This window comes from Panicum virgatum, chromosome 5N (genome assembly GCF_016808335.1).
Source record: "Panicum virgatum strain AP13 chromosome 5N, P.virgatum_v5, whole genome shotgun sequence".
NCBI lineage: Eukaryota > Viridiplantae > Streptophyta > Magnoliopsida > Poales > Poaceae > Panicum > Panicum virgatum.
The window spans coordinates 3,052,796-3,068,001 of NC_053149.1; the positions used below are offsets into that span (position 1 = coordinate 3,052,796).

General features: G+C 48.8%; 1 protein-coding gene across 1 annotated transcript; it reads left to right on the forward strand.

The window, feature by feature from the left end:
• The first annotated feature begins 3,223 nt into the window (after positions 1 to 3,223).
• Positions 3,224 to 4,812, forward strand: LOC120675510 (translation machinery-associated protein 22-like). The gene is made up of 3 exons (XM_039956714.1): positions 3,224 to 3,371; positions 3,506 to 3,573; positions 3,657 to 4,812. Exons 1-3 carry the CDS (start codon positions 3,269 to 3,271, stop codon positions 3,828 to 3,830), a joined length of 345 nt encoding a protein of 114 aa, XP_039812648.1. The 5' UTR covers positions 3,224 to 3,268; the 3' UTR covers positions 3,831 to 4,812.
• Positions 4,813 to 15,206: the final 10,394 nt, after the last annotated feature.

The window sequence follows — 15,206 nt, forward strand, 5'->3', positions numbered from 1 at the left end:
AATGCGGTCCCAACTGAAAATTGCTGGAGTTGGTGTCTTGTTTTGTTCATCGGGGAGGAAGAAGAGGAAGTGAGGAACAAACGATATTGGATTCTTTTTGGACGTTTGTTGATACGGGTTTGGTGTGTTGGAACTTGTGATTTGCCGTTTTGCAGTTGGTTGGCTCCTTTTGGTGGTTTGTGATCAAGCGCTAAAAGTGTGTGATTTATGGACTAGTTAAACTCGCCTGTCTCTCCATTATTCAGCCACCTGGTTGATGCCGGAGAGGACAAACTTGAGGCGACGGCGTCAGTGTGGCAAGGGAATTCTGAAGCAGTTGCATTCTGTCCAGCTTTGGTTGCAAAATATTCAGACCCGCCAATTTCCATTTCTTTAGGTTCCAAAGTTTTCTGCATAAAGCCTCCCAATATTTTGTTGAGATTGAAGGAAAAAAAAGAAGCTGCACACACCAAAATAAAAAGTTTCTTTCCACTAAGCCGTTTCGCCTCTTCCTTTTGTTTCCTGCCTTGTGCATTTTGGTTGTCACAATTGTCTTGGCTTTGGTTTTGAATTATTGATTGGCAATGTGAGACGCATTTCGGAGGTGGCGGCGGCGAGGATCTCTCCGCGTGCTCGTGCCAATTTCGACTATCCTGACCAGGGCCATCTTCGTAGCTGCATGCGCTGAGCTCCAGCAGTCCAGCAGCATCGGCTCTAATGGCTACTTTTGGGTGTCCTTTTGGGTGGTGCGGTGCGGCGGCTGACCGGAGATCAAAGCGGAATGGCGGTCCAACGAAGAAGAAAAGAGTACTGCCACGGGATCCGAGCCGCCGACTATGACCGGGCTGAGTGATTTCTGACAGGCCTGTATGCTGCTGCTTCTTCTTCTTCTTCTTCTTCTTCCTGTTCTGCTGCTTGGAGCTGCTGAATCCCAACAATTTCATTTGTAACTACTCCATGGGCTAACGCTTTGGATAAGTGTGGCGTTAATGCCTCTGGATCCTAGGACTGTTTCCCTCTTTTTCATCCCAAACACATTGTTTCTTCAGAAATCTCTCTCTTTGTTATGCCCCAAATTCTGCCTATTCTAACTAGCCGCGTCATCGTAACAGCAGGAATTCTTTGTACCAAATGCCGCCGGCCGGTCCAAGCAGGCACGCACACGTTGGGTAGAGGTAGCAGCCATTTATGACAACAGGCCGACAGGAAGCGCCAACATGTCACATGGCGATGCAAACCTAGTAGGAGTATCCGAGCATGCAGATTGGGAGCGGCTTCATTTCTTAGCGTTGTGCACACACTCTGACGGCCTGCTCATGCTGGAGCTTGACCTGATGGCTTGGTGTTGGTTGTGAGTTCTTCTGGTGAAACATTGGGTCGACGATGCAAAATACCTTTTTGCTGCGGCGTGTGCTTGCGTGCAGTTTGCAAATCAGGATCCAGCAAGCCTTCGATTTACTGTCGTCTGTCCTTGGGATTGCAAGAACTCGCGCTGACACGCACCTGGCAACTGGAGCTCACTCACTGCCAGCGGTGACGTGCGATCACGCATTTCGTCGAACACCCGCTGGCAACCTTCGACGCCACGCGCGGCGCCCAGGCTTGATGCTCCCGCTGCGCCGTGTTCTGGTGGCCGCCGTTCTCTGGAGCTGCCCCGCCCGCTGCCTCACAACGACAACGAGCAGCAGGACGAGAAGCCTGTTACGTAGGGGGGCGGTGCGCAAGGACGGAATCACAGATCATCAGAACAAAGCGTCTGGGTCTGCCTTCCGCAGCGGTGCCACGGCTCGCAGGAGGTTCACTCACGGCGACATCGAGGGCGCAAAGGGGGGACGGGGTTCGGCACTCGGCAGTCGAGCGAGGAAGAAGAGCGTGGAACAAGACAAGGGGCCTCCTTATGTAATTTCGGGAGCCAATCGTGGCCGTACAATCTCGATTCGACGGCTAGTGGGGATCCAGGGGTGGACGGTATTTCATTTACCGTCCACCCCTGGGTCGTTGTCCCGCCGGATACTGTCGTGTCCCCGCCGTTCTCCGCGGGCTCGGCTCACCTTCCGCGAACAGAACTGGCGCCGCGAAGGCCCTCCCCGGCCGCTGTTCACCAGCTCGAGACATGTGCTGAGCGTCGCTGCAAGCTCCGGCCAGCCCAAGGCCCGAACCGCCGCCGCAGACTGTGCTTGGATGCGAGGCCGCTGGATCGTGTTCCAGGATAGGACAATGTGATTCGATTCCGGCGGCAGCGGGCTCGGGGGCAGTTCGCCGATCAAAAGTACGAGTTCATTTGGTTCTGGGAGTAGGAGTTCGGTCCGTCAAAAGTAGCATTGCAAGAAGTCGCTGACAGACCTGGCAACTGAGCTCAATCAACCCCACCGGTGGCGCGAGTTCACGCATTTCATCGAACACCCGCTCCGCCTCCAACACCACGCACGGCGCCATGGCTTCATGTTCTCTTTGCAACGAAGATCAGCGCGCCTAGTAGGATGAAAAGGCAGTTCGCCGAGCAGCACGCCTCGAAGCGAGGGCGCATCATCGGATGGGGCGTCTAGGTCTTCCTTCCGCCGCCGCCCGCCGGTGCCACCGTGGCGCAGCTTGCAAGAGGCCCGCTCAGGGGGCAAGGTCGCACGGGACGGAGTCGAGCGAGGAAGAAGACTAGGGGATCTCCTTATGTAATATCCAAGCCAATCTCGACTGTACAAATGCGATCTGACGGTTTGTATGGATCCAGGGGTGGACGGTATTTAATTTACCGTCCACCCCTGGGGTTGTTCTCTCGCCGGACGCCGTCGTCTCCTGGCCGTTGTCCGCGCGCTGGTCGAGTCCTGAAGGTCTGGTGTCGCTCCGGGTCAAAAACGGCGCGGAGAGAGCCCTCCTCGCCAGTTGGAGACATGCGCTGTGCGTCGCTGCAAGCTCCGGCCAGCCCCAACCGATGCCGCAGGCCGTGCCTGGATCTGGACGAGAGCGCGCGGGCTCGTGTTCCCGAAGATGCTGGCCAGTGTGGTTCGACTGCGGCGGCAGTGGCGGCGCAGACCTCTCGCCGTTCTTGGGCGGTGCCTCGCCTGGCCGGAGCTCAGTTCAACGCGGCGTCCGAGGCAACGGGGTCAAGCGAGGGAAGAGAAAATGGGGACGGTATTTCGGCTACCGTCCACCCCAGAGCGCCGCTGTCTGTGTCCGGGTCGTTCCGCGCGTGCTCCCCTCCTCCCGTTCGTGCAACTGGAACTTTATCGTTGACAATTGAAGTCTCTGTGTGCAGCGTTTTAAATCTTCAGCGAATAGAACTTTATCGTTGACAATGTTCTCTTTCGATGTGCAGGACAAGCAGGAGGTTGTAATTGAGAAGATTGTCCGCAACAAGCGCAAATGCTTCACTGTGGTGAAAGGACTTGAATTGTTTGGTGAGTTATTTTATAGTTTAAATAAAATCTGTATGACTGAAATGGCATGACGACAGTAGAATTAGTTGCTATATGTGATGGCTTTTGTTTGCAGTATAATGTTTTTTATTATTTGTTCTTCCCTGCATCTGTAGGTGTAAAGCTGAGTGATGCTTCAAAGAAGCTTGGGAAGAAGTTTGCAACTGGAGCTTCTGTTGTTAAGGTACTCTGTCGTGGCTCATGATGCTACTCTAGCTTTTGATTTTAAGCATGGTTGATGCATCTCCTCTTTGTTCTGTTCTTCAGGGCCCAACTGAGAAGGAGCAGATTGATGTTCAAGGGGACATATCATATGATATTGTGGAGTTTATTACAGATACGTGGCCTGATGTAAGTTGTCCATCATCTTTGCACTTTATTATGTTTACATTTTTTATTTGTTTTCATGTATGTTTTTTTGATACTGTATCCACCTTATAATTTCCTTATACACATCATTCGGTGTCACAACAGTATGTGTGTGGGAATACAACACCTAAATATGTTATCTGACAATTATATTTGCATTGAGAAATGATACAAATGTAGTTAAACAATATACTTAAGACTGATAAAGTGGAAGAGTAGCATTTTCTGCTCATTGTTTGGAACAATGAAAATACGATTGGGGGTGATCTTTCTGGAATGTAGTTGATCCATGGGTTTTCTGTTCATTTTTCATTTTCTATCAGAATGCTTAAGGCAAGAACATATACCTTTTTCTTAGTTCATGTCGGTGTTGCACAAACGCTATAGGTTTTCGTTCCATAGATCTTGCTTCATTTCCTTTAGTGAAAGTAGATGTATTTTGTTTAAGCAAAATAGTTTTGTTATATCTTTTCTTAGAGTAACAAGTGATTCTCACGACAGTGTGTCTGTTCTCTACTGAACTATGTCTCAACTATGACTAGATATGACACCGTGCCATGTAAAACTGCTGAAAAAGATAATTTAATTATTATATTTGCATTGAGTAATGAAACAAATTTGGTTAAATAATATACTTCCACAATGATAAGGCGGAAGAGTAATTGATTGGGATAGGATTAGAGAACCAAAGTTCCATGGTAGATGTAATGAAGTTGATCCATGTGTTTTCTGTTCATTTTTTAATCTCCTATCAGAATGCTTTAAGACAGGAAGGAACCACTCTGTTCTTTTTTCCCCTTAGTTCATGTTGTTGTTGCACAAACACTAACTATTTTCCTTCCATAGATCTTGTTCGGTTCCTGTTACTGAAAATATTCTTATTTTTTTTAAGCAAAATAGAGTTGTTATACATTTTCATTAGAGTATAATAATAAGTCATTCTGGCTGCCATATTCTGTTATGTCTCAAGTATGACTAGATATGACAATGTGCGATGTAAAACTTCTGAAAAAGATAATCTATGATTTCTGAGGAGTTTGTGCGCATAATATGGTTGCAGTAGTCACCATGTGCTGGTAATTATTAAGAATTGGCAGTTATGTTGTAATGCTAATTTGGACCATGGGCTATTAGACAACAGATTTGATCATTGATCTCAAGTCTCAACTGCAAAACCATCTGTGCAATTCTTTTTTCATGAAAATTTTCAGCTGTGTAAAGCAATCAGCAAAATGCCTGTGTAGATGTACGTGCGTTGCCATTTTTTTTGCCCCTTATTCATTTTTCTTGTGGGTTTCTGCTTACGCTAGGTGCAGAGTGCCATTATCGACTTATCGTCATGCCTGCACAATTCCACGGTGATGGAGAGACAGCTGAACGATTCTCTGAACCTCATGCTGCTTCAGAAACTAGAAGCGGCTTCATGTTCTTGGCGTTGCACTGTGATGGCCTGTTTGTTCTCGACCTCATGCTCGATCATGATCTGATGGCTGATGTGAGTTCTTCTTGAGGAACATTGGGTTGACGATGCCCTGCTTTCAGTCGTAGCCATGCTTGCAAAATGCCTTTGGCAGTCTGCAAATCAATGAATCATCAGAATCAACCAGGTGTTCGGTTTATGGTGGTCTGTCGTTGGGACTGCAGAAATCCCCATGTCCATCGACTGTTTTCGGAATAGGAGTTCACTGCCGTTTACGTCAAGCATTGCGTTGCAAGAACTCGTCGACCCACGCCTGGCAACCGAGCTCGCACAACGCCATCCGTACCGTCACATCAGGCATTTCGTCGAACAGCCTCTCCATCTTCTACGCCACCCAAGGCGCCCATGCTCCCCCACGCCGTGTTCTTGCTGCCGCCGTTCGGTTGAGCCCGCTCCGTCGCGACTAGTAGCAGGACGACAAGGCAGTTCCGCCGGGCAGCACGACTCGCCGCATGGATAGATACATCATCGGAACTAGGTACGAGAGCGTACGTCCTCCTGCCTTTCGCCGCCGGTGCCGGCGGCCCTCGGCTCGCAAGAGGCCCGCTCAGGTAGCACGTCATCGAGGGCGGCAGATCCTCTTGGCCGGAAGAGGGGACGGGAGCACCGGAGCCGGAGGCGAGAGGAGGAAGAACGGGTCTCCTTGCGTAATCTCGTGGCCAATCTCGACCGTACAAGTCCAATCTAACGGTTTGTAGGGGCCCAGGGGGTGGACGGTATTTCATTTACCGTCCACCCCTGGGACGTCGAGTCGCCGGACGGCAGCCGCGTCCCGGCCGTTCCTCTCGCAGTCTCGCGCTCGGCTCACCTTCCGCGTGCTGATGGCCTCCCGATGGACGGAACCGGCGCGGCGGAGGCTCTCCTCGGGCGCTGCTCAGTGCTCACCGCCTCCGAGTGCTTCCGCCTTCCAAGACGCGCGTCTTGCGTTGCGTCGTTGCGAGCTCTGGTCAGCCCCAGACGCCGTTGGCCGTGCGCGGCTGCGAGGCCCCAGGGTCCTGTTCTCCAATAGGCTGTGATCCGATTCCGGAGGTGGCGGCGGCGAGGATCTCTCCGCGTGCTCGTGCCAATTTCGACTATCCTGACCAGGGCCATCTTCGTAGCTGCATGCGCTGAGCTCCAGCAGTCCAGCAGCATCGGCTCTAATGGCTACGGTGCGATCGTGGCTCCCCGTTCCCGCGAATCATTCGCAGTCCTTTTGGGTGGTGCGGTGCGGCGGCTGACCGGAGATCAAAGCGGAACGGCGGTCCAACGAAGAAGAAAAGAGTACTGCCACGGGATCCGAGCCGCTGACTATGACCGGGGTGAGTGATTTCTGACAGGCCTGTATGCTGCTGCTGCTTCTTCTTCTTCTTCTTCTTCTTCCTGTTCTGCTGCTTGGAGCTGCTGAATCCCAACAATTTCATTTGTAACTACTCCATGGTCTAACGCTTTGGATAAGTGTGGCGTTAATGCCTCTGGATCCTAGGACTGTTTCCCTCTTTTTCATCCCAAACACATTGTTTCTTCAGAAATCTCTCTCTTTGTTATGCCCCAAATTCTGCCTATTCTAACTAGCCGCGTCATCGTAACAGCAGGAATTCTTTGTACCAAATGCCGCCGGCCGGTCCAAGCAGGCACGCACACGTTGGGTAGAGGTAGCAGCCATTTATGACAACAGGCCGACAGGAAGCGCCAACATGTCACATGGCGATGCTCCCGCTGCGCCGTGTTCTGGTGACCGCCGTTCTCTGGAGCTGCCCCGCCCGCTGCCTCACAACGACAACGAGCAGCAGGACGAGCGTCTGGGTCTGCCTTCCGCAGCGGTGCCACGGCTCGCAGGAGGTTCACTCACGGCGACATCGAGGGCGCAAAGGGGGGACGGGGTTCGGCACTCGGCAGTCGAGCGAGGAAGAAGAGCGTGGAACAAGACAAGGGGTCTCCTTATGTAATTTCGGCAGCCAATCTTGGCCGTACAATCTCGATTCGACGGCTAGTGGGGATCCAGGGGGGACGGTATTTCATTTACCGTCCACCCCTGGGTCGTTGTCCCGCCGGATACTGTCGTGTCCCCGCCGTTCTCCGCGGGCTCGGCTCACCTTCCGCGAACAGAACTGGCGCCGCGAAGGCCCTCCCCGGCCGCTGTTCACCTGCTCGAGACATGCGCTGAGCGTCGCTGCAAGCTCCGGCCAGCCCAAGGCCCGAACCGCCGCCGCAGACTGTGCTTGGATGCGAGGCCGCTGGATCGTGTTCCAGGATAGGACAATGTGATTCATAGGACAATGTGATTCGATTCCGGCGGCAGCGGGCGCGGGGGCAGTTCGCCGATCAAAAGTACGAGTTCATTTGGTTCTGGGAGTAGGAGTTCGGTCCGTCAAAAGTAGCATGTTCTCTTTGCAACGAAGATCAGCGCGCCTAGTAGGATGAAAAGGCAGTACGCCGAGCAGCGCGCCTCGAAGCGAGGGCGCATCATCGGATGGGGCGTCTAGGTCTTCCTTCCGCCGCCGCCCGCCGGTGCCACCGTGGCGCAGCTTGCATGAGGCCCGCTCAGGGGGCAAGGTCGCACGGGAGTCGAGCGAGGAAGAAGACTAGGGGATCTCCTTATGTAATATCCAAGCCAATCTCGACTGTACAAATGCGATCTGACGGTTTGTATGGATCCAGGGGTGGACGGTATTTAATTTACCGTCCACCCCTGGGGTTGTTGTCTCGCCGGACGCCGTCGCCTCCTGGCCGTTGTCCGCGCGCTGGTGGAGTCCTGAAGGTCTGGTGTCGCTCCGGGTAAAAAACGGCGCGGAGAGAGCCCTCCTCGCCAGTTGGAGACATGCGCTGTGCGTCGCTGCAAGCTCCGGCCAGCCCCAACCGATGCCGCAGGCCGTGCCTGGATCTGGACGAGAGCGCGCGGGCTCGTGTTCCCGAAGATGCTGGCCAGTGTGGTTCGACTGCGGCGGCGGTGGCGGCGCAGACCTCTCGCCGTTCTTGGGCGGTGCCTCGCCTGGCCGGAGCTCAGTTCAACGCGGCGTCCGTGGCAACGGGGTCAAGCGAGGGAGGAGAAAAGGGGGACGGTATTTCGGTTACCGTCCACCCCAGAGCGCCGCTGTCTGTGTCCGGGTCGTTCCGCGCGTGCTCCCCTCCTCCCATTCGTGCAACTGGAGGTCCAATCGCGCCGCCTCCGCGCACAGCGTCGGCACGAGGTTCCCATCGCCGGCAGCGTTCGGCGTTCCTCCAGCCGGGCGAGGGCCTCCGACCGGCTCAGGAAAAGCCGATGTTGGACAGCTGCTGAATCCTCAGCGTTCTTTTTTTAGCTTGTTCTCTGCACAAATAAAGCTAAGTTGACATGCTCATGGCTGAACGAATAAAGCTAAGGCCCTCTTTAGTTCCTTTTACAGGTAAACGCAAAATTTTTTTGCATAGGAATCTTGTCAATTTGAAGTACTAAATGAAGTCTATTTACAAAACTTTTTGCACAAATGAGTTGTAAATCGCGAGACGAATCTAATGATGCTAATTAATCCATAATCAACCAATAATTAGCGGATGGCTACTGTAGCATCACTGTTGCAAATCATGAATTAAGTAGGCTCATTAGATTCGTCTCGCGATTTACAGCCCAACCATGCAAAAAGTTTTATAAATAGACTTCATTTAGTACTTCAAATTAGCAAGATTCCTTTTCACTTTTTTGCGTTTACAACTTTTTTACGTTTACGGAGTGGGAACTAAACAGGGCGTAAGTTGATATGCTCCATAATCAGCAATTCAGGAATTCTCGCCAGTCCAAACAAGCACATGATGGGCAGAGAGCTAGCAGCCATTACTGACGACAGACCGACAGAAAGTGCATGTGCCAACATGTCACGTGGCGATGCAAACCTGTTACCTGTAGTATATAGGTTCAACAAATATGCTTGCCCACCCCATACATGTTTCCTTTCGGCTGGCCATGGGCCACGCAATGGAGAGGAGAATGACATCTGATAGAGAACATGCAGGGACAGAAACAGAAAGAAGAATCAAATCGATCAGTAGGTGTTGTATTGGAGTATGGGCTTGATTCAACTGCAGCATCTCCAACTTATTATATATGGTAATGACTGTGTTACAGCCGGCCGTATTTTTATCAACTCGTGCGGCCGCTTTTCGTCCCCAGCTGCATCAATCGGCGTACACCTTTTATTCCTCTCCTCCCATGTACTACCTACTAGTCCCATATTTCAGAAAGTGGGCAGACTGTGTGCTCGTTCATTTCTCTCCTCCCCCCTCTCTCTCTAGGGTTTCTCTCTCTCTCATCTCGCATCCACCGCACGCATTTCTGAATCTTTGCCGGATTGGAGGGGGGGGGGGAAGGAATGCATCCACGAGATTGAAGTAGGGGGAGGGGGAAACGCAGAATCAGATCAAGGTGAGATGAATCACATGCGTTCTTCAGTTTTGATTCTTCTCTCTCAGTCCCCGACTCGAATCTCACGATAATTAGAGGCAGCGAGGCGATGGTTGCCGCGCCGGAGGAGGGCTCGCGGGGGAGGTTCCGAAGTGGGGCGATGGACGCGGCGGCGAGCAATGGTGGGCTGTTGTACCACACGGTGCAGCAGGCGAAGCTCTGCGTCGTGCGCTGCATCAACACCGCCCTACAGGGGGCCCTTCTTCTCTGAGTTCGACCTCGCCGTGCTCGCCGTTGACCTCAACCAGCGGGAGCGCCTCGTCATGCTTGAGGGCTCCCAGAGCCCCCGGCCCGACCAATGCTGCCGGTGGGGACTTCCTACCAAAGGGATCCTACGACGTCCCCCTCAGAGGCAATTTCAGCATCCAGGTCAATCCAGCCTTCCAAGCTTTGTAGATTTAATCTATTTATGTTTCGCGGGTTGGGTTCGTTCGACTGATTCACAGACAAGGGTGGGCGACCAGGAGCAGGCGGCGGCATGGGCACAGTGGAGCAGCTGCGAAGGGGTCGCGTGCGCCAGGAACGGCTGCTGCAGGCGGCGGCTAGGCGTGGGCTGCAGGCAGGCGGCGGCTGCAGGCGACGACCAGGCAGTGCGCAGTGCTGCATCTAGCAGGCAGGGACCGCGGCAGTAGCAGTCGCAACTAGCAAACATTTAAGATTTCAATCAAGGGGCAAGCCGGCAGACATCAAGGTTAGTGATAATTTGTCCATCTTTTTCTAAAAATGATTGCAGTTCATGATTGTTGTTTGGTGAAGCCACAGATCCAGTTCTGTGAAGAGGATCATGAGATGAGAAATAGCATATATGAGATAAAATTCGGAAACTAAATGCTCTTCATTGTAACTAACAATAATATGTTTTGTAAGCTTTTTTAACATTGGCCAAAGACTCTTCAAAGTATGTAGTGCTAGCAAGTCCAGTTACAGGATATGAAAATTGGTTAGTCAAACAATAGAGAAACAAGCTGCAAGGTGAGTGCCCACAAGGTCCATATATTAACTGAAATTGGTTAGTTAAACAATAGAGAAACAAGCTGCAAGTTGAGTGCCCACGAGTTCCATATATTAACTGAAACAGAAGTGTCGACGATATTCATATACCACTGCCTAAAACCCATAGAATTTGACTGCTGAAACAGTTGTCTGTTGTATGCATGGTCCTACAACAGGACCCTTGTGTTTTGTAAATGGCAGTAGGGAGGTTGTAGAGTTCGTGCCTAGTTGCTAGATTGAGTATATGGAACAGGGTCAAGTTTTAAATACGATAGAAGATGATAACTAAGATCAAGAGCTTAAGAGCTACTGTGTTGATTTTTAGACATGTCTTTTTTCATCAGAAGAAGAAATAGGTAGCTTAACTGAATGATAGCTAGAGCTAGATAACTTAATGCTATATTGTTCTCATCTTTAGCTTTCTTTACCAGTGAAATAGTTTAGCTTAACAGTTGTTTTTGCTGGTGTGGGTTCTAGCAGAGATTTGACAGTTGTCTTTTTTTTAATCGCTTGGATATATTTTGGCTATATGCACGCAGTTCAGTGATTATTCAATACCAATTTAGTAATCCAGTATAGGCAGTAATATTGTATTTATTAGGCAATAATAACATAATTTATTGATTTTGTTTAATGGAATTCATTTGTAGGTTGCATATGCTAAATCAACAAGCAGATTGTGCATTTTTTTTGTCTAGCATTGTTTTGTAAAGAAATATCATCACTAAAGATATGTAGTAAATATTTGTGAAAAACACTAACTCTGCATAAAATACAGTTGAACCTAATCATAGCAGCTCTGTGTAGTGTGTGTTTCGTCTTGGAGAAATTGTTTTGGTGCGGGTAACAAGACCACTGTTTTGCTTTTTTTAGTAAAACCCACCGTTTTGCTATGTCTATTTGTCTTAGAGATATGCTGCTGTATAACTAGCCCAGTTTTTCAAAACAACACAGTTTAGTCGGCAATAATAGGGTTTTGATTATACAATTTCATAATTATGGCTAGGCAAAACAATGTATTTTATTAGGCAAAATTATGATTCCAGCTAGGCAATAATGAATTTGTGGTCATCCTTAACCATAGACTTTTCTAACTCATAATCACTGGTCTACAGACTGGTGATGTTATGACTTCCTTCACCTCTTTGTGATGCGTGAAAATATTAATCTTGATGCTGCCACAAGGTTGCTACTTGAAACCAAGTACGAGAGATTACCTCATAGGGAAACTAATAAGTGGATCCATCCTTGCAGTTCCTGTTCCTTTTTGCTTTAACTAGATCAATACTCTTAACAAAATATTTTTTTTAGCATTGTGTGTAACATATGCAATTTCCATTCCTGAAATTATGCATTTTATGTTTGAGTTATCATTTTTTTTCTTCTGTTGATCTGCCTTCTTCTTCTTTTTTGATTTTAGCTCGCCGTCGGCTCCTGCTACTTCGGGGCCAAGGGAATTCAGGTTGTCCACTGCTCCTGCCTCTCGAGGAGCTCTCCATCAAGCGCCTCTGCGGCCTCGCTAAGTCGGAGCCCATCACTATCTCCAGCCCACGCTTCCTGTCTCTATCGAGCTCTACAATGGCCAATGCTTCTCCTCTTTGATCACCTAGTCACCCAAACTTAAAATCCTCAAGTTTATTTAGGCAATTTATAGTTAGGAGTTAGGCACCAATATTATTATAGATGGGCAATAATATGGTTTCCAATAAACATTTTCCCCATACATAACAACAAAAATATCAACACTAGGTAAGCATTTTAGGTATTTATATGTAGGAATTAGGCAACAATATTATTATAGATGGGCAATAATATGGTTCCCAATAAGCATTTTACCAATTCATTATTTGTGTATGGTTTGCTCGTCGTAGCAATAGGCAATTGGGGTGGGAGGGGAGGGGGTAGCTTTACTGATAATCTCTAGGTTGGGAGAAATGACCTCGAGCTGTAAATTTGCTTCTCTATTGACTGGGAAGCATATGCGTGATGTCTTAATAGGGACATATTTTTTTTGCTGAATCGCATCTCTATTGATACTGTAAGATCATATAGCAGCATGTTTATGGTTCAGTTCTCTGCTTAGCATATTAGCACAAGTTTCTGCATTAGTGTCTATTTGAACATATCCTGGTCAGCAGCATCAAACAAGTTTGGTTTGTAAGTGCAAACAATTTGGAGAAGTGATTGTGTATAGTGCAGCATACATTTACATATTCACTTCATCACTTGAATGCAGGAAAGAAGAGGTAGAGAAATGCACAAAATGTACCTGCAGCTTCCTGAGCATTGCCTTCATTATGAGCGAGAGCATCAGCTTCATCATCAGCTGCAGCCATGCCTCCAGGTATTATTCCACTATCCAATTCTTCAGGAGGAGCAACATTGAGGTCCGGTAGGAGCGTTATCGCCATGGATGCGAACATGCATCTCTAATCTGTCAAACATGTTGCAGGCATGATGTTGAGGACGAAGATGCGCACACGTGTTAGTTGCTTGCTTGCCGGTGTTGGAGTTGGATGCTAGTTGCACGCTAGAATTGATGCTTGTTCAAGAGTTGGGGTCAAAAATGCCTTTGTATATGTTTTAATTTTCTTATAGTTCTTCATAAATTTGCTTATTTGGTCTCAAAAAGTTGCTTCATGTAACCATTGAGTTTGAATGGTAGTATTAGTGAAGTAGAAATAATATAATGTGAGCAGATTAAGAGAGGGGTGGTGGATGTAATTCTAGTTGAAAATTGCTCGTGATATTAGTAGAAAGTTGCTCGTAATATAATGGAAGGCATGTTTTTTTATTCTAATAAACTTTCCTAATCAGGATAGGTTGTACGGCCTTCTAATAAACTTTTCTAATCAGGACAGGCCGTACGGCCGGCCGTACATTAGCTAGCCGGGTCCATTATATATTCCAATAAAAGGTTGGTTTCTTCACCTGTCGAAGTTTGCGTGATTGAGAAACTGTTTGGAAACAGAAGAGCTGCATCCAAAATCTCACATGAGTCCTGACGCGTGACGCCTCTCCTCCCCTATCTACCTGAAAAGCACTAGCCGGATTCCCGTCAGGTGTCACTGCCACGCATCACGACCATGCACCACCCCCTACCATCCTAACAACGCATGCGACGTCTATGCAAACTTGTCACGAGTCCATCAAGAGACTTAGAGATAGAGAGAGACGGCGCTACCGCGTACCAAACCTTTTCTTTAATTATCAGCAAAAAGAATGCAAATCAAATAGATGACAGCTCACAAGAGTTCTTTTATTTGAAGAATATATAAAATCAGCGTCGTATGCGTGCGCACACATACCATCAGCGGCAGCTCATGTGACGGAACCGCCAAATTAAAACTCTAATTAAGCCTAATGGCCGTCATTTGAACACATCGGGCGCATTAGCTTAACGGCTTAATTTGGCGATCCTTTCTCAACCCACGGTCCGATCGAAACAACACTGGAAGTCCCACGCGAAGGCGGGCGTAGATGGTACAAGCACGACAATAATACTTAAAAATACAAGGGCGATCACGACACGAAGTATTAAGTTTTACAAGCCGAGTTCAAATATATACAAATAATTTACATACTTCCTTTACAATAGATGACTGAAGTTTGAAAAGAACAGACCCTACGACTACACTAGCAGTCATCAACTCTGATTTATCAAGACCGGTCAGACCGGTTATACCAACCGGTCGGACCGGTCGGCACTACCAGCCGACGCCACCGGTCAGACCGGTCCCACGGACCGGCCAGACCGGTCTACGAAAAACAGATAGCCGCACACTCAGCCCACAAGTGTACGACTCATCGAAAACCTAACCTACGGGTCTCGCTCCACGACCTGCCACCCCTCTGCATCCCGACGGATGAACTTGGCGTAACAGGGGCAGAAGTCGACGTCCTGGGGTCCTGAAATAATAATGGTGGCAACAAACCCTGAGTATTCTAATACTCAGCAAGGCTTACCCGACCAGTGGGTATAACTTAGCCCACATATCTGGACATGCAAAGCTTTCTGGCTGGTGGTTATTTTTGCATAAAAAGCTTCTAAAAGTGAGTCCTTATTTTTCCACTTTTAGCCCAAATTCTATATATAACAATCATTAACTAATATTTGCACCTGCTAAGCAATCATAACAACATGAGGTATTAATTCATGATAGATATCTCCAACATTACTTTAATTCCATATAACATTACTACGATGCGGTGCTGTGATCAAGGTGCTCATATCCGAGATGCGACTGACGGCGAATCGATTCGATTTAACCTTGCAAGGTGGACCTAACCAACACGGCACGTATTTGCCCCGTCGGACTATACATGCCAACCATTCCCCTCCCCGCCTCGAACTACAGGAACCAGCCCAACGACATATGGTCAGCCGAGCTCAACGTGAGATCACCAAAAGTAAACATGTGCAACCCAATTCTCCGCGACTACTCGACTCGCCCCAGGAGTTGGGTGCGGGTTCCTGTACTTTCGAGGCAAAGTAGTACTCGGCTTACCGGTTTCGACTACCTCCTATTCCCGGCATGCGGTTAGTACAATTCAAACT

What these genes read in the sequence shown, in the direction of transcription:
- LOC120675510 (XM_039956714.1), top strand. Translation starts at nt 3,269, where the DNA reads ATGTTCTCTTTCGATGTGCAGGACAAGCAGGAGGTTGTAATTGAGAAG. An exon ending in GAAAGGACTTGAATTGTTTG is followed by an intron (nt 3,372 to 3,505) that starts GTGAGTTATTTT and finishes CTGCATCTGTAG; the next exon opens with GTGTAAAGCTGAGTGATGCT. An exon ending in CTGGAGCTTCTGTTGTTAAG is followed by an intron (nt 3,574 to 3,656) that starts GTACTCTGTCGT and finishes TCTGTTCTTCAG; the next exon opens with GGCCCAACTGAGAAGGAGCA.